This window comes from Sminthopsis crassicaudata, chromosome 5, assembly GCF_048593235.1.
Source record: "Sminthopsis crassicaudata isolate SCR6 chromosome 5, ASM4859323v1, whole genome shotgun sequence".
In the NCBI taxonomy this organism is placed as follows: domain Eukaryota; kingdom Metazoa; phylum Chordata; class Mammalia; order Dasyuromorphia; family Dasyuridae; genus Sminthopsis; species Sminthopsis crassicaudata.
In genome coordinates this window covers 132,248,809-132,276,308 of record NC_133621.1, presented here as the reverse complement: position 1 = coordinate 132,276,308, position 27,500 = coordinate 132,248,809, and the positions used below count along the sequence as shown (strand labels likewise).

Below are 27,500 nucleotides of genomic sequence, written 5' to 3'. Positions count from 1 at the left end.
CTATAGCTTGGAGAATAGCTAGTTATTTTCAGTTTTGTATAAGAAATATGGTTGTTCTCATTAGTTGGGTTTATCATCCAAGTAAGTTGTATCACCTAGTAGTGCAAGGAGCACTAGTTCTAATTCATGCTACTTTTGATGTGAAGAAGCAAGAAGGACACCCTGTGGCAAAATCTGGAATACTCGTTTTTTCTGCAAATGTTAGATTGATAGAAGCTTTTGCAAATGCATGTGGATCTGCATTAATATTTATCCAAGCCGTCATAAATGATTTCACATCATGGTGTTGGGGAACATGGTGCTTGTGGCAAAAACTTTAAAGTTTAATTATAATATATAATTTTTATGCAGAAGAGGCAAATGTCAGGACTTCTTTATTTTGAGTTAAGTTCTGGTCATTTTTTGAAAAGTAGAGCAACTGCTTATGTTATTTTAGAGTGTTTCGCCAAGTGAAAGGGCACAACATGTCATTCTGTTGAAGAATAAAATGTAATTAATCAAGTTTATATATAACATATTGTTTATATTTTTAATATACTAATATCCTTAGCCCCTGCTTAGTGACACATTAAATGTTTCCAAAATATGTATCGAATGTTTTCAAAATATATACATTATAATTTGAGCCATTTTTAAAAAGATGTACCTATATATATGTGTATATATGATTTCAAAAGCAACTTCAAAAAGTTATATACACATTATATCTCTTTTTTTTCCCATAGGCTGCCCTGGCAGAGAGTAGTTTACCTTTGCTTAGTAACCCAGGACTGATAAATAACGCATCCAGTGGTTTACTGCAGGCAGTCCATGAAGACCTCAATGGTTCATTGGATCACATTGACAGTAATGGAAATAGCACTCCGGGTTGCTCTCCCCAGCCTCACATGTAAGTTTGGTTAACAGAGTTCTCTGGGGAAGAACCCAGACTAATTTCTTACTGTTCAGAGGAGTGTTAAGTAAGTAAAGTTGTAATTACACCATGCTTAGTATGATAAATGTGTTGAAATTAACTATTAGATTCTCATATGCCTTATAATTAGTGTATACAGTCTTCCTGAATTCTAAACCTCTGAATTCTTCTGTTGACCTCTGTAAACAGCCTTTGTCTAGATGTGTCTAGATGTTATGGGTCATTATTACAGATTGGTTTTGTGTAGTGGAATAAGAGCATTCATGTTGGAATATGTCGCAATTTTTACTACATTTACAGGTCTCTAAACCATTTATGAACTGTAGTTGAGATAGTATCCATTTTTATAAACCGTAAAATGCAAAGTTTAACTGTTAGCCACAGTTTACATAGAAGCTAGTAAAGTGTAACTTTTTGCCTGTCTTATAAATCAGTATAATTACATATTCAAGTTTAATTACTGGTGCGTCTGTATTGGCAAGGTTTATATGTTATATTTTATGCAAGACTACGATTCCTATTAATATTTAGCAGCTAACTATATCATTAATTACTCTAAAATCTTTCCCCTACCATCTTTTTAATGGAGCTGAGAGAGTGAAAATATTAAAAATTGATGTATTGTGGATTTCAGAAATGTGTCTAAAGCTTTAAGAATGTCCAGACTTAGTCATGTCAAATATATCAATTTCTTGTTTACTGAGTAGCAAAAACACCCAGCTTGGTAATTTATATTTTAAAAATAGAATTCAAGTGGTAAAGTGGTCATGTGGAATTAAGTTCCTTTTAGAACAATTTGTACTTTGTTTATAGCTTCTTAGAGTTAATCACCACACCCTTATACTTTCACATTCATCCTTATATCCTTTCCAATTCCTCAATTTAATAAATATATGTATAAAAAGTAAAGGATCTAAAAGTGGTCTTTAAATGAGTCCACTAGCATTGGACCTTTAAAGAGACATTCTTTTTTGTTGACTTTTCTTGCATTTCATTCTCTATGACCCATTATGTCTTTAAGATCATGTATCTAATTGCTTTATAGCACTTTTACTCGATCACCTTTGCAAAAGATGGGCTGTGAACATTAATGTGTTTTATCAGGTTCCAAACCATTACTTTTTTAAAATGGAAAAATTTGTCTTTTGGAAGTGTCTTTAGATGTATTAAATAATACAAAAGAAGTAATAAAACTTGAAGTAGAAAGAACATGAATATATGCTCTTGAGAGTAGCAGTACTCTAAAACAAGTATAGTGAGCAATCAGACAAAAGTTTTTATATCCTGTGCTTTATCCTATCAGCCATGCAGTGGGTAGCTTGAGGCCTTTTACTTTTAGCAGATCTCCTGAGTATGCTAATGCTCTCTCCCTGTATAAAATGCCAAGACAATAAAACTTTAAAGAGCAAACAAGAGTAAGATCCCGTGTTGTTTTTTAAGTAATTCAATAGAAAGGAGTGACATCTACAATAAAGGCTATAACTCTAAATAGAGTTGCTTATATAATAGGTAGCATTTCCAATACACTATCTATAGCACTTAGAGATTAATTTTTGAAATAACTACATATAATGTTGACTAGTACTAAGAAAACTCATTTGCACAGTTATAGTTTTAAAAACCAATGATTCAGATCATTTATTAAACTTATTTTAGTGACTAAAATGCAAACTGTGCTGAATTATGTCATTTTTAGATTTCAATATAATTTCTACTAAGAAATTACTGATTAAGAATTTTCATTTGACCATTAACTTGATTATTTTTATTGTGACTATTACTGGAAAGAAATAAGTTCTTGTAAAATTATGTTTTTAAAGGAACACATGAATATATTTAATGCTGGTGGCATCAGCTCTTAATTAATTTAGTGAATCTCATTGTATATAGTCATTATACATGAAGGGACAGGTTTTGCATAGAGGACACAGAACTGGCTTTCAAGTCACAAAGACCTGGATTCAATGCAAGTTCTGACACATATTCAGTTATGTGAACCTGGGCAAGCTCAAAAATACTTCTATCAGTACAGATAAATAACTGTTCTGTAACTCAGTGTGCCAATTCTATGAGAATAAAAGTCTATCTGCATCAGTAGAAGTACTTCTGTCACTAAAAGTTTTCCACCATGATTCTCACAGGTTGAGACATTTTTTCCCATCTCATATCTAGCTCCCCATGTAGACTATGGTGTTGAAACATTTTCTTCTCATTTAAATTAGGACATAAGAATTGTACTATTTTTCTAGTCTTCCTCAACTTCTATTATTTCTTTTCCCACCTCTACCATGGAACAAATATTAGAAAATCTTTAGTCTAGGGGAAAGAACCATGAAGAAAAAATTTAAATAACAAATCTTAAGTTTTTCTAAGTGACTTACATATTAATTTTATATAGGCTTTATCATATCTATGACAGTTATAAAGGTATTCAGCCCATACCTGTAATATCATCAATTGTCAACCAACAAAAAAAAAATCTAGTCATTCTTTAGAGACTTCATCCTGCTACTAGTATAAAGATTTGGGACATCCTAAATAATGCCATGAAGGGAGTAAGAAACTTTTATTATATTAATATTTTCATTTTTATAGATATTTAACAGATGTTTCTAGTTAAAACTTCATAATTCTTTTTTGCCTGTATAACTAAAAGAATTCTCAAACACTTGAAAATTCAACAAGGTTGTGGAAAATTGGGAGAGGCATTCTCCATAAGTCTTTTTGCATTCATAAAAATTGGCTATATTTAAGTTTTAGTAAGAATTGTGGAAGTAAATATTATATAAAAATTTTACATAAATAGTACTTTAAATTTTAAAATGCAGTTACTATTATTTATCATTATTATGCACATAAGATATTATATTTGAAGTTCTCATTGCCAGATAAATGGAAACACTGTTAAAATCTAATATAGTTAAATCTAATACAGGCAGGTCAGGACTGAAAGGTTGTTAGAGGAAGAAAAGAATGACTGTTTAAAGAAAAAAAAAATGCTTCAGCTGCTCTTGCAATTCCATGAGATTCAAGACTCCATGGTTTACAATATAGGTATGACAGAAAAAACAAACAACTTTGCTTGATGCTGGAGACCAATGTGACTTTGGGCAAGTCAGAAACTGATTTAATTGATTTAAGAGGAAGTAAGGCTAAATCTGAATATTCTTCATCTAATAAAGCCAGTAAAATTTAAGTGGTAGTCACTTATTGTCTTACATGATCATATATATTGTTGTTTTATTTTGAGTTCAGTTAAGTACTCATCTTCAGAGAAATCTGCTGTTACCATGAAGAATTTGACATAATTGGTCTTTAAGAGAAATTTTAAATAGAAGAGAAAGAACATGGTTACCTTGATATAAAATCAGAACAGAAAGGAAAAAGATGTGAGTCCACAGTCATAAAGCCCAGAAGCAGCAATATTATAGAAATAGCAAGTTTGATCCTCTATATAACTAATTCCTTTCTGGATTAATATCGATACTAATCTATACCATTTCATCCTATAACACTGTCTGTTTCATCTCATAAATCCTTCACAAAGGGTCTACTCAAGATGCAAGAGACTTGCTCTAAATATTCCGAGATTCTATAAGTATCAGTGGAGCACAAAGGCTATCCAGCTGTTACTATTTACTCTTCTACATGACAGACACAATGTAGTATTAAAGATTCCAGAAAAATGGTACTCTGTAACATTGCCATCACATAACTACAACCCCTGTCTTATTACTGGAATAACTCCTTAATTTCTACAGAAAGTGAAGATAGATGTAAATTGGTAGAAATTAACATTTATAGGGTGTTTTAGAAGAATTGTTTTATTTGGGTTTCCACAGGGGCGTGTGTAACTTTTAAAAAAAATTTTTTTTTTTCTATATAGATTTTCAATTGGAACTACTTTAGGAAAGAGGATAAGACTCATTTACCATTAAATGTTAATAGTACTTATAATTAATCATTAACTATCCTTTGTTATGAATTGATTGTGAAATGCTTTAAAAACTGCTCTTGTAAGTAATATTAACATGTCCCTTGTCATCTTGTTTATGCTTAAAATACATTTTAGCTTATATAAGTACATTTATATAGTGATACTATAAAAGAAAATTCTTTAAAAGATTAAAAATTCTCTTTTCAGTTGATATTATATTCCAAACATGGATCATGCTCCCACATCTTAATAGAAACACATCATGAATTGTTGTTGTCAAGAATGTGCTATCGTGTCCTGTACCAGTCTTCTAATAATGGGTCAAATTATCGCAAACTATGAATTTTAAATAAAAGTTAATGTGTCTATTTGTCTATGCTATAGGTTCAGAATATTTAAGATGCCTAAGTCATCAGAAGTAAATATTTAAGCACATTTAGTCAGAGAAACAAAATAAGAGTTTTTTTAAATTTTAGTCTCAATTCTCAAATGGTGATAATATATATATTTGGAAGAGGAGAGTGGTCATTGCAAATGGTAGTTAGATTGTTACAATAATTTAGGAAAGACTATAGAAAATGTTTTAGGAAACATGTTTGGGGGAGGAAAAAGAACCATTATAAGAATACATGGGAGGGTAGGGTCACCCATGCTCTTCAACCAAGTATTCAATGCTTTTCTAATTCTATTCTCCTACCAATCCTCATATCTTGCTATTACATCATGCAAAATACTTACTCCAAACTGGTTCACTCATTTCTCCTCAAATATACCCTCCACATTTTCATCTGAAAAGTTCATCTTAATTAGAATGTTCTCCTTCCTTTTTTAAAATTTACCTAAAATATAACCCTTCCTTCAAACTCCCAAACCTCTGTGTGACTTTACTCTCAGAAATATTAGAAATGATGTTTTAAGTTTTACCAAGGAATGAATTCCTTGCTAGCAAGGAATTTATTAAATTACTATTATGGAATGTTCCATTACTTTAATTACATTTAACCTGTTGAGAAATGACATGACTTTAGTGGATTTAGAATGCTAGATCTTTATGTTGAGAAGAGGATATCTCTGGTCTCTGAAATTTGGCATGTAAGAGCAGGAAATTACCTCCACTCTTTGAATAAATAATATTAATCAAGTTGAAGTATCTTAAGGAAAATCCTAAGACCTTGAGATATTTAACTCTTTACAGTAGAAATGAAATGGTTTTTAGAAGTACTTTTCAAACTTTTTTTTTTTTTTTTTAAATATTAGCAGGCACTTTGATGAAACAAAAATCCTCCCACAGACTATATATTTGGCCTGGCATTTATGGGGAGGGAAAACCACAAGAATTAAATGGATATAATTTTATAGTATTTAAAGAGTAACCAATAAGTAATCACAAATTTTCAGTGGCTTTGTCTTTTGAAATAAAGGGTAGGAAAAATGGCAACAGAGTTCAGTTAGTTATTTTTAATCTCTCTATTCTTTCAACATATCTATTAATTTTTCTATGGTATATGCACACTATCAAATAACTCTATTATTCCTTCATTTTCCTTTTCTGTCTCAAGCATTGCATTATAGCCAGCATCATTATGCCCATAAAGACAGTGGAGAAACTCTCCTTTGAGTGTGTAACTTGAGTCAGAGTGGATTGTGACATGATGCTGTTTCTAGTGTCTTCTAAATTTTTTATAATTCTGTGTGTTAGTTATATATTTGGCTGCCTTTTCCAGAACTTAAGGAATACAAATAAAGCATTATTTAGGGTAATTCATTTTGACATTAAAAGATTTCTAGAATAGTCTCTAAAAAGAAATGCTAGATGCCAACTATATTTAGGACAAAGAACTTAGAAGTTGCCATCTTCTCTTATATATTAAGACTGTACTTATACAGTAAGAAAACTATTGGACTAATAAATAAAACTAAGAGCTGATTTTATAAAAACAAAAAGAACAATAAAATAAATGGTTAATTTGATTTAATAGAAAAGAAAACCAAATTACTAGTATCAAAAATGAAAAGGGTGAACTCTCCTCCATGAAGAAGAAATTAAAGCAATAATTAGGCTATTTTGCCCAACTACATGTCAATAAATCTGACTAAGTGGAAAAGGATTATTATTTTAAAATAACAGATTTTATTAATAGAAAAGGAAATAAAATATTTAAACAACCCCATTGTAGACAAAAGAAATTGAACAAGCCATCACAGAACTCCCTAAGAAAAAAAAAATCTTCAGGGCCAGATGCATTTACAAGTGAATTCTACCAAGTGTTTACAGAAAAATTAATTCCAAAACTATATAAGCTTATTTGGGAAAATAGGCAAGGAAAATTCCTTTTATAACACAAATATGTGCTGATATAAACCAAGAAGAGCCAAAACAGAGAAAGAAAATTATAGGCTGATTTTCCTAATGAATATTGATACATTTTAAATATTAGCAACGAGATTAACAGGAAAATACATTATGATCAGGTGGGATTTGTACCAGAAATGCAGGGCTGAGTCAATATAAAGAAAACTATCAGCATAATTGAGCATATCAGTAACAAATTGTAGAAATCATATGATTATCAGTAGATGCAGAAAAAAACTTTTGACAAAATTCATCACCCATTCCTAGTAAAAACACTAGAAAGTATAGGAATAAAGAGAGTTTTCCTTAAAATGACAAATAGTATCTATCTAAAACCATATATAAGCATTATATATCATGGGATAAACTAGAAGTTTTCCCAGTAAGATCAGGGATGAAAGAATTTTGCCCATTATCATCACTGTTATTCAATATTGTACTAGAAATGCTAACATAAAAATAGAAAAAAATAGAATAGTCAATGAGGAAACAAAACTATCACTTTTTGCAGATGATGGGATGGTATAGAGAATCCTAAAGTATCTATTAAAAAGCTAGTTGAAATATTAACAACTTTAACAGTTGCAGAATAGAAAATAAAATAAAATATTTCTATGTTTCCAGTAAAGCCTTGCAGCAAGAGATAGAGATATTCCATTTAAAATTAACTGTAGATTATTTAAAATATTTGTGAGTCTACTTGCCAAGATAAGCCCAGCTACTATAGGAACACAAATAAAGTCACTTTTCACAAAATAAAATCAGTTCTAAATAAATGGGAAAAAAATCAATTGCTCACAGGAAGGCTGAACTAATATAATAAAAATGCTATACCAATCAAACTACCAGAAAATGATTTTGTAAAGCTAGAAAAAATAATGATAGAATTCATCTGGAAGAACAAAAGGTCATGAATATTAAGGAAATCCATGAGGAAAAAAAAATGCAAAGGAAGGTAGCCTAGTCCTACCAGATTGCGAACTATATTATAAAGTGTCAATCATCAGAACTATTTGGTGTTGGCTAAGAAATACAGCAGTGCATCAGTGGAATAGACTAGGTACAAAAGACACAGTAGTCAATAGTTTAGTAATCTACTCTTTGATAAATCCAAAGATTCCAGCTTCTGGGATGAGAACTCAACTATTTGACAAAAAGTGCTGGGAAAACTGGAAAACAATAGGACAAATATCAGGTATAGATGAACATCTCAAACTGCATATCAAGATAAGCTCAAAATGGGTATATGATTTAGACTAAAAGGGTGATAATCATAAATAAATTAGGAAAGTAAAGATTAATTTATCAGGTCTACAGAGAAGGGAAGAATTCACAACCAAAAAAAGAGAGAACATTATGAAATACAAAATAGATGATTTTGATTACAGTAAATTTAAAAAAAATTGTACAAATAAAGCCAATGCAACTAAAATTAGAAAGAAAGCAGAAAGCTAGGAAACCATTTTTTACAGCCACTGTTTCTGATAAAGATCTCATTTTTAAAATGTATAGAGAACTGAGTCAAATTTACAAAAATACGAATCATTCCCTAGTTGATAAATATTCAAAACATGAATAGGCCATTTCTAGATGAAAAATTAAAGCTATGTATAGTCATATGAAAAAAGCTCTAGATCACTATTAATTAGATAATGCAAATTAAAACAACTTTGAGGTACTACCTCAAACCTAACATGACAAAAAAATAAAATGATAAATGTTGGTGATATGAGAAAATTAGAAAACTAATTCATCGTTAGAGTTGTGAACTGATCCAACTATTCTGGAGAGGATTTGGAACAATTCCCGACAATATCACTTTGATCCAACAATATCACTATTAAGTCTTTATCCCAACGAGATTATTAAAAAGAGAAAAGGATCCACATGTACAAAAATATTTAGGGCAGCTCTTTTTGTGATGGCAAAAAATTGGAAATTGAAGGAATGTCCATCAATTGGGAAATGGCTAAATAAATATGGTAATACTAATGTAATGGAACATTTTTGTGCTATAAGAAATGATGAGCAGACTTACATGAAGTGATGCTGAGTGACGTGAGCAGAAGCAGAACATTTAACACAGTAATAGAAATATTATGTAATAATCAACTATAATAGGTTTAGCTCTTCTTAACACTACAATGATCCAAGACAATTCCAAAAGACTCCTGATAGAAAATGCCATTCACATCCAGAGAAAGAACTATGAAGTCTGAATGCACAATGAAGTATATTATTTTCACTTCTTTTTTCCTATATCATGATTTTTGTTCTTTTTTTTCTGGTTCTTATTTTACAACATGACTAGGATAGAAATATTTTTAACATGATTATACATGCATAATCTGTATCAGATTGCTGTCTATGGGAAGGGGAAAGATAGAAGATGTGGCAGCAAGAGAAAAATTAGGAACTCAAAATTTTATAAAAATGAATGTTGAAAACTGAAAAAATTACTATTTGGTTCATGGAGAAGTGAAGATTCTTTGGGATATTTGGGCTTCTGAATGACACATTTCCCATAGTTACTTGCAGCATCCCCAAAAAAACAAAACAAAAACAAACCATACTCATATTTGGTTAATTCTAATTGCCCCAAGCTGATTTTGACTCAAATGCATGGAGAACTTCCTAATAATTTGAAGTGCACAAAATTACTTTTATTTGAGAATTTTTCAGATATTTAAATATAGTCAGCATGTTTCCCCTAAGTTTTTTTCTTTTTCAGGCTTAAGAATTATTCCTTGAAACAATCCTCATACTAGGAAGGGAACTGGCAGGTCACACTCTTACAAATACATTCCAGTTTGTTAATAGCCTTCCTAAAAAGTAATACCCAGAAATAAATTAAATATGCCAGACACCACTTACAAAGCGTATGGATAGAACATTACCTGTTCTTTTATTTAGTTAAATTTGTATTAAAGTTTCCAAAAATCCTATCATATTGGAAACTTATTGACTTCATAGTTAACAACAAATCCCAAACCAAATCTTTTTATGGGAATTGTTTCTAAATCATACATCAACCCCTTATCCCTAAATGTATTTAAAAGTCAAAAAAATTTTATATGTTGAAAGCTAGAAGAGGCATAAAGGCCAATTCCCTGATTTAAAAAAAAAAAAAAATAGAAAATAAGGTCCAGAAAGGTTGCTATACTCAAAAGGGTAAAGATTATGTCATGGTTAAGATTTGATTGAGAATCATCTACTGCAAGTAGCAACTGGTGACATGGTAAATAGAGCAGCACAGGGCCTGGAATCAAAAAAGATGGCCTTAGTTTCCTCTTTTGTGACATGGGAATAATTAATGGTTATTGTGGAAATAAATGAAATAATATTTTTAAAGTGCTTAGCACAGTGCCTGATACATAATACTTGTGAAAACTGAGGCAAATAGGTGTGTGATTTGGTGGGTAAGTGTCTGAGCCCTGTGTTCCATCCATTACATTACCTACCTGCCCTCAAAGCATGCAATAGATTAATTCCTTCCATCCTTCCAAATATAGAACTCTTTCTCCTGCCCTGTCTTTGTACATTATTCCTTCACTTTAAAATATAAATAGATATTTGTAAATATATAGAGTTCCTAAGAATAAGTAGAGTATTATATAAAGCACTTTGAAGTCCTATATATCTCTGTGGAAGAAAATATTTGAAATTAAAGTCACTTAGTGTTCCTCAGGAAAGCAACTGAAAGTAACAGACAACTTGAACAGGTAAATGTTCCATCTCCTTATTTATACATCAGTTTTACTTTTATTGTTTTGCTGTTGCCTGGGATAATTTTGTTGTGAGATGAACACAGCTCCTATTTCAATTTTTTATGATTCCTCCTGCCAAGATCCTAATGTCTTTTTTCTTTTCAATATCATTAATGTCATATCATGAAACTTCATTATTCTGTTCCTTGTGTGCCTAATTTTGAGACCAGTTGTTTATTATCATTCTGACTCTTGCTTTTTCTCTCTCTCCTACCCTTTCTCCATCTCCCCAGAGTCTTCAAGTCCCTATATGTATCACTAACAATTCATTCTAGCTTTTTTATTTTTTACTAAAAAGATTCTCCCAGAGATATAATGCCTTCAGCTAAGAAATATTGTCTCCCTGTCGTGACAGTAGTAAAAGTTTGTGGAATCCTCTAAGTTTTTGATGAACACACTATAAAACTCCACCTAACTTTTAGCTGGGAACACTATATATAGCCCACTGCCTTTGTTACATCTTTTGCAGTGGGTGTGGTGTGGTTCTTGAACCTGTTGCATTTAGGTTGGAAGTGAAGTGGCCACTCATAGAGCTAATCCCAGTACTGATCAGCACAGAAACTTTGATCTGTTTGCTTTCTGATCTGGGACAGTTCACTTCTCACTTCTCTTTAAACAGCCTGATGCTCTCCCTCTTTTCTTCTCCCCTCCCCCTTACCCCATGTCACAAGAGTTTCATCATATTTGTGATAATCCTAATGTGGACTTTGAGCTTAGAACTCCAAAATTCAGATAATTCACCAGCTTCAGCCTTTCTGGGAGGCAGGATTAAAAGCATGTGCTATCAAATACAGCCCTCTGTTACATCTTGAAAAATATATATTAGTAATCCACTTAAGCATCCTACTTGGACACTTTTTTTAAAATTTCAAGTTCTAAATGTTCCCTACATTCCAAAAGCATTTTTTATTGTTACTATAGATCAAAAAAAAAAAAAAAATCACATTTACAGAAGTAGCATTTCAAGGCTTATACAGGCTTTTCCTCCCAATAGTCCTGTGAAATAAAATGTTAAAGTATTTATTGTGTCATCCCTATAGGAGGGAATGTAGATTTGGAGGGCCCACATGGGTTTACTTGGGATCACAATACTTTAGTTGTACTTTAAGTTGAACTTAAATCTTAGTTTAATTCTTTCCCAGACCAAGGATTTAAACCCAAGTCTCTTCCAGCTCCACATTCAGAACTCTTTTTAATCATACTAGGCTAGCTCTCAATCTAATCTTGGAGTTTAAAACACTGGTACTTATCCGATTACTGTAATTAAATTCTTTGTCAAATGCTTTAAGAATTTACTATTATTGCTATTCTTGTCGTGTTCTTTATGTGACACATGCTTATATAAATATACTAATGTAGAGAGGCAGCATGGAAAAGTGGGGAAGTAGCTTTGGAGTCAGGAATATATGATCTAAAGTCCAATATCTAAGATGTACATACCAGCTGTGAGAACCTAGGTATAATGTTCAACTTCTTGGTACCTCAGACAACTTGAGATTATAGACCACAAAGCAGTTTCAGACCTGCAATGATAAAAGGGACTCCTTTTACCTGAAATTCTCTACATTAAGGAAACAACAGGTTCAACCAGACCAAAATGCAGTCAAAAGAAAGAATCAACCATAATTAGGCCTTATATTTTCATTATATATTTATTTAATATTTTATAGTTTACAAAGTGCTTTCTTCATTGAAAAAAGAAACCCTGTTAAAGGAGATAATGCAAGTATTATTACCATTTTTAAAATGAGAAAAAAAAATCTCAAAAGTGTAGATGGTCTAGCCATAGATACAGCATCAGAAGTATTAAAACTGGACCCAAACAAGGTCTGAAACCAGGAACAATGGGTTGTTATTGTTGGCATTTATTATTATTGTTATTATTTTTATTGTACCTGGGCAATTAGGTAGTATGGGAATAGAGTTGGCCTTGCAGGCATAAAAACTTGAGTTTTAATTGTCTTAGACACATGTTAGCTGTGGGATCTTGGGCAGATAATGTAGGCTTTTTTTATAGGGTCAGTTTCTCATTTGCAAAATGGGGATAATAAAAGCACCATCTTTCACAGGATGAAATGAGATAATAATTGCAAAGCATCTTGAAGTGCTTTATAAATAAATGTTAGTGATTATTTCTATGCCACAGTGATATAGATTTTTATATATACATATCCTTCCTATCCCTGCTGACCCTTTGCTTTAATTCTGCTCCTAACTTACCTTACTATTTCTTAGTCACCCCCCCATCCATGAATCCCTCCCTTGTATTCTTCCCCGATCTTTGCTTCCTCCTCTCCATCCCTCCCCCCTTGTTTTCCCCCTATAAATTTTGGAGTATGCTATACCTTCTGTAGTATATATGTAGTGTTGTCTATTTAATCCATTTCTGATGTGAATAGGTTTTCAGAACTAAGAGCCTTCCTCCCCCCTCTAATGCTTCTGTGTCTACTCTTCCTCTGCACCTCATTTGTATGACATGATTACTATTTTTACCTTAACTTTGGCCCAATCTTTCTTTTGCACTATCATATGGTTGATGTCAATCTTAAACATATGCTATAAATTTCCCATGAAAAAAATCAATTTATCCATGTTGAATTCCTTGAAATTGATCTTTGATATTGGCTCTTATATGTTAAATTTTCTATTAATTTTCAGTTTAGTTGATAAAAAGATCTACAAGTTCATTAAATGTCCATTTTTTCTTGTTAAATATTATAGATAATTTTGCTGGATATGATATTTTTGGCCACAGGCCTAGTTCTTTTGATTGTCAGTAGATAAGATTCCTAAACTTGCAGTCTTTTATTGTGGCTGCTGATAACTCGTCTACAATTTTAATTGTAGCTCTAGCATATATGAATTTTTTTTTTCTTGTTTCTTGCAAAATGTTCTTTTTGATCTGGGGGGGTTTGAAATTTGGCAATAATGTTCCTATATGTTTTCCACAAAGGATTTCATTGAGGAGGTGATTGGTGGATTTTTTTCTATTTCTACTTTCCCTTTATGGTCTATCCCTCCAGGTTGGTTATTTCTTGCATTATTGTGTCAAGGTTTTTTTTTTTGTTTGTTTGTTTTTTGGTCACAACTTTCAGGAAGTCCAATTCTTATATTTTCTTTAGATCTGTTTTCCAAATCTGTCATCTTCTTCTTTTTTTTAATAAGATGTTTCACATTCTGTTCTATTTTTTCATTCTTTATAATATATTTTGTTATTTCTTGGTCTCTCGTAGTTTCACTGGCCATTGTACAATTCTAATTTTTAAAGAGTCATTTTTGTCTTTGAGATTCTGTATCTCCTTTTCCATTTGGTTAACTTTTTTTTATCATAATCTTCTTGTTTTTCTTGGATGCCTTTTATTTATTTATTTATTTATTTTAAGTTTTTCCTGAGTTCTCTCATTTGATTTTTAATTTTTTTTTTTTTTTAGTTCTTCCATAAATTCTCTCTGGGCTCTGGGCAGCCATTTCACATTAATCTTGAGTAGAACCTTTTTTTTTTTTTTTTTTTTAAATTTACTTCGGTGTCCTCTTCTGAAGATGGACCCAGGCTTCCCTATTCCCATAGTATGTTTCTATGGTGAGTTCTTCTTTGTCAGGTCATCTTTTTAAAAAATAAGAGGTATTATTGTAAGCACCTTTAATCCTGGTTTGGGGGAATTGTGCCTCTAGATTCACCTCAGCTCTCCCCTCGGATCAGGAACCCTAAATCAAGTGCTCCATCCTCTAGCCAACAGGTACTCTGCCCTCCGACCTCCGAATTCATGGATACTGGTTCCTTCTCACCCAGGACCATGTCTCAATGAGCACAGCTGGACCTCGTATTTCCAATCAGCTGAGGTTCCCTCAGTCTTACTGGACTCAGACCAACTTCACAAACAGGTTCCTGCTGAGGCTTCAGCCAAACCAGCTAATCCCAGGGCTCCCCACTTGGTTTTTCTAGAGAACTAAACCAGAGGTATTTGTACATTACACAGGTAACCCAGCCTGGCTTCTTTTTTGGAATCTTCTCAGATTGTATCAAGAGGACCCCTGTTTTACCCCAAGTCTTCTTGATTTTTCATGAGTCTGTGTTCAACCTGAGGCACAGATTTGTTCTATTAGTTGGGGAAATTGGGAGAGCTTGAAATTTATCAGTCTATTCCACCATTTTCCCATATTCCCCCATATGGATTTTTAAGTTCTTTAATATTTGAGTATATTGTTTCCTCCCATGATGTCATAATAAGGATATTTACTTCTTTAGGAACTGATGAGTAAGATCTATGTGAACCACTATAACAGAGCCTAAAAAATACCTTGTTCACTTAGTAATTAATATGGCAAAAATCTAAAACAGCTAAAGACATTGGCTATAAAGTTACTCCATTTTCAAAAACCCAGTTTTTGAAACAGTAAAATCAGGTATGCCTGATGTTTAGTAGAAAGTCAAAAGGGACATCTTTGATTGAACTGATGTTACTGAGTAATCATTTATCATTTTTTCTTATTTAAAGAAAACCTCAAAATATGCTTTTCTCATGAATTATGTAGATCTAGTCTAAATTTAAAAAAAAAAAAAAAAAAAAAAAAAAAGGAAAAGAATTTTGCTATTTATAGAAAGACTGATTCTCTCCAAAACTTCTCCAGTTTAATGTCTTGTTATCTTCAGATTTGTTTAAAGTAGCAAAATGGCACTTTGGTGTCTACCTGGTACCCTCTTTAAGTAAACTCAATAAGAAAGGTAAAGGGCATTGATTTTTAAAATTTTAATTAAGAAATTGTCCTATTTTCACAAAGGGTTGCAAAACATACATACTTTAGCTAACTGATGCTCCTATTAAAAAAACAGCCTGGGGCAGCTAGGTGGCGCAGTGGATAGAGCACCAGCCCTGAATTCAGGAGGACCCAAGTTCAAATGTGGTCTCAGACACTTAACACTTCCTAGCTGTGTGACCCTGGGCAAGTTACTTAAACCCAGCCTCAAAAAAACAAACAAACAAACAAACAAAAAAAAAAAACAGCCTTTGGTGTTCCATTTGGCAACCTGGAATCCTAAATACAATTTAATATTGCCTAATTGATAATATTGAGATCAGTGTTTACAAGTGACAAGATGGAATTCGGAAACCTATGGTGCCTTATCAGTTGTCTTCCTTACACCAATGGGCAGCCCATTAATTAGATTCATGCCTATGAGGATGTTGCAACATATTAAAGTTTCAATGAATCACATTCAACTATAGTTTCATGATTACTTCTGTTATTTTGCAAATTAAAATTCTGCAGTAAAACTAAAAGATTTTTCAAATAAGCTTCTAATACATTTTGCTTCCTGAAGGAATCTGTCTTAATTCAGTTCTCATTCATTCTCTAACTATAAAAAGTATTACTTAAATTGGAATGAATTTCAATCTTATTCTAAAGATAGATGAATTCCTGCTTTAGTAGCATTCATATAATGACAATTAATAAAATTATCTTTTAATTAATTAATTTAATTAATTGTATGCCCACTTACTGATCTGTTCTATTGTTCTATTGACTTCTCATATTTACTTGTGTTTATGAGCCTTAGATCTAGTGGGATATGATTAATATCATACTATTTGGAATAAACTTTTTTCCAGGTAAATACAAATATTCTGAATATTGTTATTCTGTAAATAAATAATAAATGGTAGTGACATTTAAAGTAAAATAATCTCTATTCAATATAAAGCTATACTAGGTAAAGTAGAACTATGAATGTATTTTTTTCCCTCTTAGATTAGAAAGACATAGAGATGATGGTGGGGTAGCTTGATAATAATACTATCTAGAGCTAAAATAAAATGGATAAAGTCATTTTTTTTCTGAGTAGTTTAGACTTAGAAAGGGATATTTGAAGCAAATGTTCAATTAAAATAGACATTCAGCCTAGTCTCTAGACTGTCACAAACTGTCAAATGCAAGCACTTTTTATATTTACTCATAGATGGAACAATGGATCCCCTCCTCATCTAAAGTTCCAATTTGGGGTTTGTTCTTCTACATCTCTAAAAAGCTTACTGTCATACTCTGGAGGGAAAGGATGGGAAAATATTTCCCATTGGACTATTGGAAACTATTGGGAGGAGGGAAACAGTTCTTTGTGCACCTTTTTTACTCAAAGTAAAATGAATACCTTTAAATCATAGAATTTCTCATGCAAACATTAGTATAAATCAAATGCATGGTAAAATATCCTTTAAAGTCTAAAAGTGAATGCAAAATTAGTCTTTTTTTGGTTACATAGATCTAGAATTTCCTATTTAATAAAATAACAACTATTAATTTTTATTTTCAGGATTCATATATGTTGTATTATATCCAGATCATAGATTTGGTACTGCAAATACTTCAGAGGACCACTAGTCCAATGTCCTTGGACCTTGGAGGAAAATTAGGCCAAAAAAAGAGTAAAACTTGCATAAGGTCATTTTGGTAGTGAGTAGGTATTGGGGAACTCCAGGAGAGTTTATTAAACCAGTCCTCTTTTAACTATAAAAATCAGTGTTGTGAAAATAAAAGAATCTTTGAATTTCCTGAAATTTTTCTAAAATAATCAGCAAGTAGAACTTCTTTAGGTGAAAGAAATTATGATCAGACAAAAGAAAGCCCACAAATATTAAGAAAGCTGTACATTTAATTATTAAATTATAATTTAATTATTATAATTTTAATTATAGATATTAATTATTAATTTTTAAAAATATTTAATCAGTATGACTTGTTTCTTAAATGTAAATATCAGAAAGCATTTCTTTATAAAAATCATGTCCATATTTTACATTTTAAAAGCTTTAAAATTCTCATTTTTATTGGCATTGTTTTCACAACTTCCTTTTAAAAAAGGAACAAAAAATAACCTTTAAAGAAAGCTGAACTGTTAAATACTCTATTCTAGCCTCTTACTGATATAACAATATAAATAAATAAATAAAGATATGTTGATGGTTTGAATAGTCTAAATATAACTACATATAAAAATAAATTATAAGCAATTAAGATGGCAATCTCCACTTGATGGAGTTATAAAAGTATCAGGAATAGTAACTTTCCTGTGAAATGTTGCTTTTTTGAGATAAAATGCATTTCTTTTCATTTGTTCATTTCTACTTCAGTGTCATGTGATACCCACTTTATAAAATCTATTTTTTGAGAGAGTTCCCCTTTAAAATTGTGTTATTCATGAAACTGAAGTCTATAATTTCTTAATTACATAATAATGCTTCAGAAATAATTTAGATTTTTCAAAATAATATCCAGTCAGCCTTAAGATTTTGCCATCAATTTATTAAAACTATGCATTATTTCTGGAGATGACAATAAATGATTTAAGTAATAGTAGTTATTATATGGCCTTTTACATATTTTGATAACAGTAGTTTTCATCAATGTATAACCAAAATTGAGAACAAAGTACTGACTCAAGGACTTTACAGAACTGCAGTGGAAACTAAGGATTTTTCAAGGAATGTAGCCATACTTTTAGCTAATAAGAAAGAGATTTGAAAAATCTATGTATTTTATATTTGTTTATTTTATCTATTAAAACAATGACTATTTAACAATAGAGATATATAAAACAAGTTCACTAGACTTACCCAACAATGTGCTAAGCTGGGGAGGAAATGCAAAATTTTAGAGAAGAGAAAGTATTGGAATTAATGGAGCTTTTTGGCTCTCAAAGAATGTGCGCTTAGCATAATAAGGGACACATATTAGGCTCTTAATAACTGATTATTGGCTGAAGGACTCACATTATCATAAAAAGGTAGTTAGTCAAGAAAAGAACCCAGCATTCCAAGGATATTCCATCAATTATTAGCTGTGTCTTTGCATTAGGTGTTTAGCCATTCTGTTCTGTTCTTTCCTTAGTTACAAAATAAGAAATTATATAACTGTCAAATTTTTTCACCTATATGCAGTGATAAAATGAAATAAACCATGTAATATTATTTACAACTGTGATGCTGTATTAAAAAAATTAAATATATTATTAGACAATTTTGGGGAAAGAACCCATAAATTACAAACGTTTTCTATAAATAGCTATCTAGCAAGAAACTTTAAAAGTGAGTGAGAATAATTATGTTAGAAAAGAAGATAGGGGATTTATTACAAATGCAGTATGATTTCTTTAGATTAAAAAGTATCAAAAGATTAAAAATATTATTGATTACATACTTTATTTTACTAATTTGCTACTTATGAAATATCAATGACATTATTTCACCTGAAATCCATTTCCTTATTAAAACTCAATTTTAGAACTATGCTACTATAACTTTACCCAAAGATCTTTGCAAGGATTTTTGTGGCTTTATAATAATATCACTTTATGGAAATAGGGACAAGACTAATTCATGGAATATACAGAGACAGTACTTTCAAAAATTACTAAAATAATATGTTTTATTTGAGGAAACCCTTAGCAGTGTGAAATAGTAGATAGAGAATAGGCCTCAAATTAAGGAAGATTGAGGTGGAGTCTTGACTCTTACATCCTGATAACAAGTTACCAAACTTCTCAGATTTCTCAGCCAGGGCCTCTTAAAACTTTTAATACTCGTGACCCCTTTTTGCTCAAAAAAAGTTTCACTTTTGATCTCAGGTATGGAGATATGTAAAACAGGTAAACAAATCATATTTTTACTGATAATAAATCATAATTTCATGACACACCCCCCACATTCAGTTACACAACTGCACAGGGGGTAGGGATCCACAGTTTTAGAAGTTTTCTTCTGGGCTATTTTCTAAGAAGATACATTGCAGAGAAATGAGTCAATCTTTATTAGTAAAGGGAGTTCCTCCATTTGGGAGGTCCATAACAAATTAAAACACAAGGTCTAATCATCCTTATTCATTACCTACCTGAATAACAGTCATAAGGGAACTTTTTTTTTCTTTTTTTTTTTTTTTAAGGAGAAAACAGAAAAACATTTACAACTTGCTCATGCAATAAACCTAAGTAAAATTTAGTGACATTAGCAATTCTTGAATTGCCAGATTGAATACTGAAGGGTCTGAAAATTTTCTTTTTATAGTCATTTCTATTGGTTTCTTTATTTTTTTTTCCCACTTGAATCTCTCTACTTTACTATACCAAAGGCCTTTTTCTTAAATAATCATTGTATATAGTTTTTAAGCAATTGTACTTGAGACAATCTAAATATCTGGGAATGTTAAAGTACAGTGATTCCATATTCTGATTTTATATCAGTTAAAAACATATTAAAATCCTCCATATATTAGACCTTAAGTTATAAGATACTCTCATCCTAAAGAAAATGGTAACATTGGTAAGCCTTTTTTACTTAATCTTAAGAAAGGAGAAAATGAAGATTTGCATTCCTTCAGGGAATCTACTGTGTGACCACAATCTAAAAAGATAAACTTTTGCATTATACTTTTGCTTTAGGGTGTGAACAAACATTAGCATTTCCTTCAGCCTTTCATTTGTGCCTAGAGTCCTTAAAATTTCACAACAAAGAGATAATTCATTTCTTAAGGTGGGGAATCCATTCTGTTAAAGTAGTTAGCTCATTGTTTGGGGTATATGCCAAAGTCATACTTAAGACTGTCAAATAGACTATAAAAAAAGAATTGCTTATTTCCATTCTTCAGCTGTGTGTCTATTGGCAAGTTATTGGATCATAAATTTATAGCAGAAGGAATCTTAGAGGTCATCTCATATCATCTCATGTTATGGTTCTCTAGTTTGATATAAGGATTGTAATTCATTAGATGGTAAGTTAACCTTTAAAAAACACTAAAACTTTTTTCCCAAAAATTTCACTCAAAAGAACACAGATGGTTTTGCGAGTTTAAAAACAGAAACAAAAATATTGATCATAGTAGGCATATTTAGTTATTCTCAGTATTATGCCCTCAAAGTACTGCTTTTTTTTTTTTTGAAGAAAAACTCAGTTCTACAAATTTAAATAATCCTACATTGCTTCTGACCAAAATATAGAGATCAAGCAAGTCTACAGTTTATCTTAGAGCTAAATCATGAGATAGATGGGTGGATGGATGGATGGATGGATGGATAGATAGATAGATAAATTGATAAGTCAGACAGATATTATAGATCTGTGTATGTTTGTTGCAAAAAAGAAAAAAAAAAAAACAACAACCCTCTGTGATTAATTCCTGCTTGAATTTTATGGAAAAACGGTTTATTTATTTTTGCAAAAGAATCCCTATCACTTTCCTTCTTCCCGAGGACCTTAGAGCCCAAATGAATTCCATAATTCTTGTAATCTAATCAATTTTCAAAGCTCTTCACCTGTACTTGCTTTGGATTGCCTAAATTTTCTTTTATTCTTCATTTGATAGGGGTTTTTGTGGAACACTAAAAATCACCTTGTAATGCAGGAGAAACTGAGCTAGATAGAGATTAGAGAATACTCAATACAGAATTTATTAAATGGAGAGATTTACTGGGACCAAATGGATCCATGGTTGGTCCCAGGGCTGAAGGAGACTTTCATCTCAAAGAATCCAGCCCTGAATATTAGATATAGGATTCTTTTATAGGGTAACAAGAACAAAGACATAGTGAGGGAGGTACCTGGATGGGGATGACTTAATGGGGGGGATGACATAATGGAGGGAGGTACTGGAGAGGCTCCTAATATTCTAATAATGTCTAAAATGGATAAAGACCTTTATCCCATCAAACATTAAGAAGGAATGACTATAGCCTAAGGTCTAAGATACAAGACCTTTATCCTAATTTTAAGAAGGAATGGTTATAACCTGAGGCAGAGTAACTGAATAGGACAATTAGGGAAACTGGGTCAGGACCTTAAAAGGGAACTGTGGCACATCAACCTGAGGAACTGGGGTAGGAAGGTAGTAATAAGAAATAATCCCTATCCTTAAGGAAATGAAAATCTAGTGATAGATACACTAATAATTATAAATAAAAGATTCATGGTTTCAATCAAAGTACAATTTAAAAAAAAGCTATAAACAAAGTGCTACAGGAATTCAGAGAAGGCAGAAATTACATCTATTTGGAGTATCTTGAAAAATGGTGAAGAATTGAATAGGCTCTCTAAGCAGAAGGAACATGAGAAAAGACATAAAAATGTGGTTATACAGACTCTTTGGAAAGACTTCAACCCAGGTCCTCCTGGCTCCATATGCATCACACATTCCTCTGTAGCGCCCTACCAAAAAATAGAAACTCTAAAACCTTTTTCAATATCATGACATTTTATCATCATTGTAGGGAGGAATTTTTTTCATAGGTCCAACTTCAATCTTTCCATTTAATCTGTCCTTACATATCATAACTAGATCAATCAAAAAGCACCTATTATTTTTCCACAGTGTATCTTTTTTTGGCATCTCCTGCATTTAGCAGAGTTCCTGGTACATAATAGGTGCTTTAAAAATGTTTATTGATTGATTGACTGCTTTAGGTCAAAGGAATACTAAAACAACAAATTTAATAATTAATATTCTCAAGGAGATTGCGTAGTAGAATTAGAGTTCACTAAATCCTTTCCAACAGACCTCCCATCAGATTAACATCTTTTCTTGCTATGGTTGTAGAATCCTTGTATTAGTGAACAAGTTTAAATTAATGTTAGAAGTGATTTAGTATGAGAAAAATATAAATACATTGTTTTGAACAGAGGGGACATACTTTAAAGGAAGGGTAAATCCATCTATAACATTCCTAGATGGACACTTTTTAACAAAATCAGACTATATAGAACTACAATCTTTGAAGCTTTTCATCTAACTTTGAATTACTCTCTTCAAAGTTCTGTTAAACCAAAATTTTCATAAAGGAAAAGCAATTTCTGAGCCCCTCTGCAGTCTATGGATTACTCAACAACTATTTACTGATGGTTAAGAGGATGAGATAATGATGTTGACAATGATGAATGATTGAAGGAAATAGGCCAGAGGTGCTGAACATTCTCAAAGGGAATTTTCCCACACTGAGACATACTTTCCTTTTTTAATGGAAAAGTTCTTATTTATTGACATAAAGAGGAAACTATAAGGGTTATACTGTGTCTTTGATATAGAATTTTGACATTCAAGGATGTATTATTATAATAGGACAGTATATATATTTTTTTAATTTCATGACAAATATTTTAGCATTTAATTTGATTGCATGGTTATAGAATTAGTAATGTCAAATTATTTCTCAATACTTACTTTGAATGCAGCACTTGTAGTCAAATAAGGCCCAATGATAAACTAAATCCATAGAAAAATTTTAATTTTTTTATTCTTTTAATAAAAGAAATGGGAAGGGGAAAGGAATATAAAATATGATTAGATGTTGAAATAGAAGACCTACTATTTCTAATATAGGGGATAAGAAGTCAAGGTTGTAAAGGCTTTGGAAAAGACCAGTTTATGGTGGTGGGGGGGGAAATGAATCCTATACTTGTAATGAATTTTCATTGAATTCTAGGTTTCAATTTTATTCTTACTAGAATTTTTTTTCTTAGCAAAATAATTTCAATGGTTAAGAAGTCCGTGTTCCAATAAATTACAACTCTAGAATTTAATTAATTTGAGTATTGGTGAGATGAGCTGGTATTTTTCACAAATAATTTAAATGGACTTCTCTTGAAATAAAGAATTTTGTTGTTTCATATTATGATTCTTGAATTCTCAGAAATCTTGGAAAAGGCAATATTTTGTTTATCTATCAGCCTTCTTTTCAGGAATTTGCCAAACTGCATATGTAAGTAAAATCTGCAAGTCACACTAAATGAGAAATCAAATGAGAAATCTGATGTAAAGTAAAATTCTACATGAATTAGATACAATGATTTAGTCTATTCTTTTTTGTTTTGTTTTGCTGAGGCAATTGAGGTTAAGAGATTTATCCCGGGTCACACCACTAGGAAGTCTTAAATGTCTCAGGCTAGACTTAAGTTCAGATCCTTTTGACTTCAGGGGTGGTACTCTATTCACTGAGCATATAGCTACTGCAACAATTAGCTAATCTCATTAATACCTACATAGATTATTGCAGTGTCTTCATAAGTCTTCCCACCTCCATTCTCCCAATCATCCATCCCATTCTTCAGTTGTCCTAGACTAATCTTCCTTATGAACTGATCCCATCCAGAGAATTCCCTGCTTAAAATCTTGCAGTGGCTCCCTATTATCAAGTAAAGTAAAATTATTTTGCTTGGTATTCAAAGGCTGCCACCATATGGAGTCACACACTTTTCCCGGCTTTATTCCATTAATGTCTCCTTCTGTTACACTATAAGCCAAACAAACATCACTCTGTTCCATAAAAATGCCTTTCCTTCACTCTTCAACCTCCATACCTATACTCACACCATTCCCTAGAGCTTATACTATCCTTCTCATTTTTCTTAAATTCCTGCTTAGTCTGTGTCCAATTCATTTTATTCCTCTTTCCAAGAATTGCCTCTCAGTTCAAAATCTCTCTCTCCTCTCTGCCTCTCCCCTCTCAGTAGAAATTTACATGTGATATATAGGCTGCAATACTTCATATACTTGTCATATGTTATATATTGCCATATATTATAATTAAATGTATAAAATATTTTTACACTTTAAAGTAACATTTTAAGTAAATAAATTGCTTAACCTAACTTAGGATAAAACAACTAAATTATAAGTGATTGAAAAATAAACTTTATGTGATCAAGTGAGGGGAAAGCACTAAATATACAATTAGAGAATACAGTTTAATATATTGCCCCTGCTACTGACTATCTTGGGAACCACTTTACTTGTCTAGTCTACTGGTTTCTCATCTACAAAATGTTCGGGACCTGATCCTCTCTAAAGTCCCTTCAGACTAAATCTAACATGATGATCTCCTTAAATAAATTATAAGAATCATAAGGCAAGTACTATGTTTTTTTTTCTAGATACTTTATCTCAAAGTACTATGCTTTGCAAATACTTAATAAATATTTATTGACATGAATATGATCTATGAATCTTCCATAGCATTATTGCTTCCCCAATATACTTAAGATATATCCAAACACATCTACAGATCTACAAATTAGAAACTATAGTGTTATTATTCATATTTCTATGGCTAAGGGACCAGAAAGATGATTTTTTTTTTTTTGCCTGTGGTCACAACAGGTCAAAACCATGTTTTAAAACCATTTCTTTCCTATACTCAGTTTCTATCTTCATAAATCTAAGTTAGAAGGAAACAAATAAAAAAATAGAATATGGTTTCTTATGTATGAAACACTGATATCCAGTTAAAGAGAAAATAAGTAGGCTGGCATGAAGCAAAGAAAAAAAACTTTTGAATCTAAGACAAGGCAAATCTCTCTTCTGACCCTCACTATATTATTATAGGGGGCAAATCAGTCACTTAAATTTTTTAGGTCTCAGAAACGTGGAGCCCAGACTCAATACACTCTAACATTCCTACTTTTATAGCTCTAAATCTACATGACATACAATGTCATGCTACAATACCATAACATGCAAATGTGATGATACCTAATTGCCAATGCAATAAATAAGTACTTATGTAAAAAACACAAATAATAATTATCAAGCTAAGAAGTAGCTAAGAGAATGTGAGCTATAAAGAATCCAGACGCCAAAACTATAGATTATAATTTTTGACCAATAACCACTTAAAGCTATTTTCTGATTTGTGGAATGAGAGTATTGTGAAAAGGCAATTGCTAAAGTCTCTTCTAGCACAAAAATTAAATTGTTTTAAAAGATAAAATAACATAGATAAAAATAGCATGTTAAGTTTTAAAGAGAAAATAATTCTGAGCTGGGTCAATAGAGAAAGACTTATGGAAAAATTAAATACGTTTCATTTGAATGCATGAAAAAAAACAAAGAAAAAACATTGCTCCAGAAGGGAGAAAGCTGGGTAAATTACAAACTTTGTGTTGGAGAGTAAGGGAAAGTAAAATTGTATAATCTGATTGAGATAAGGCTTTGGTTAGCCTTGAATGATCCAAAGTTCTTTAAGCCATAGGGTGCCATTGGAAGATTTGGAGCAGAAAAATATCCTGTTGTTTTAATTCTTATAGGAATGAGGGTAAAGGACAAAGGAGATGGATACATACTGTTAATTAATAATAATTTCAGAATCAACAAGCCCATTCAGAGAACAGAGGGCATAAGGTGAAGGGGGTTACTACTCAGTGTCCAAATTCAGTTGTTGAACTGAACTTAATTGATCTCAACAGAAGAATCTAAGATTCAACAGACTAAATAGTAGTATAAAACAATGCTCAAAGTTGGAAATTGACCAACTATCAAATCAAGTCCATGAATTGCTGGAAAAGCATTATAAGTATTTTGAATCATCTCTGGTTCAAAATCAAACTTATACACACAAAAGACAGCTGAATCAGTGTCATTTTATGTTTTAATCATGCCCTATTGCTGCAGTGAACAAGTGGCCAAATGAAATTAGTGTCACATACAAAATAAATTTCCTTGCCAAATGAAATGATTTTAAAATTTAGTAGAAATAATACAATTTTGTTTTTGTCAGTTCCTTATTCTAGCATATTCACTATACATGTTACTTTTTTCTACATTAGAAATGTTAGGTTCAAAATAGATAAGACTCCAAAATGGTTTTGTGGTTTGAGGAAAATTTTGAGGCTTTTGAATTAAATACAGAATGAGCTGAGAATGCATCTATATGCAACCAAATGCCAATATAGCTTCAAAAGAGTCAAAATACTAAACCACTGAAATTTGATAAGTTATACATTCTCAAGTTATTATTAAAACTTAATTATATATGGGTGATATTATACCAATCTTAGAATCTAGTGTCTTTACCACTGTTTATTTGTAATCCATTACTGTTAATTTAGCAATGCTAACATTTCTATTTTAACTTGTCCCACAACTATATCATGATGTCATATTTTAATGCCATTAACAGAAACTTTTGTAAATAATCATTGTTAAAGATGTCATTTATTTATTTATATTTGAAGGGTATTTTGGGGACATTTACATAATAGTTTCTTTTTTGTGTTTTTTTTTTTACTGGAATGATTAAATTAAATAGTGTAAGTGGTTGTATAATTGAATTGATAATCTAATTGTTCTTATAAATATATCTTATTTCTATTCTGAAATAATCCATGTATACCACATCTATGTATTTTTAATAAAATTATTGAAAAAGTCACTCTAAAACATTATTTATAGAAAAACATGATTTATGGGAAAACATATCAAATAAATGGTGTTATAGATATATGAACAGTTAGTTCTACTTTTCTAGTTCATGTTATTTTTTGTTAGTCACTTAAATAAACAGCTTGTCTTTCAGTGTACTGAGAGTAGTAATTAGCTATACTGATGCACAGGGTTTTGTACTTGAAATAGTCATGGGCTTCCTTCTTTACAGCTAAAAGACAGTATTTTAGCTTATAACATAACTTTTTGGTGCTAAAAATTTTAAGAAAAAAACCATTAGGTTTCATTAAGTATCGATGACAAATTCTTCTCTTGGCTTTTTATTTATATCTTCTATGG

At 31.3% G+C, this 27,500-nt stretch overlaps 1 protein-coding gene across 14 annotated transcripts in view; it reads left to right on the top strand.

Moving 5' to 3' along the window:
* The window catches only part of FOXP2 (forkhead box P2), a 718,280-nt gene that overhangs the window by 683,627 nt on the left and 7,153 nt on the right, over positions 1–27,500 (top strand). For all 14 annotated transcript variants that reach the window (XM_074268254.1, XM_074268259.1, XM_074268249.1 and 11 more), the window contains one exon: positions 726–889. In XM_074268254.1, coding sequence (XP_074124355.1) covers positions 726–889 — 164 coding nt within the window. The remainder of the gene's footprint in view (positions 1–725; positions 890–27,500) is intronic.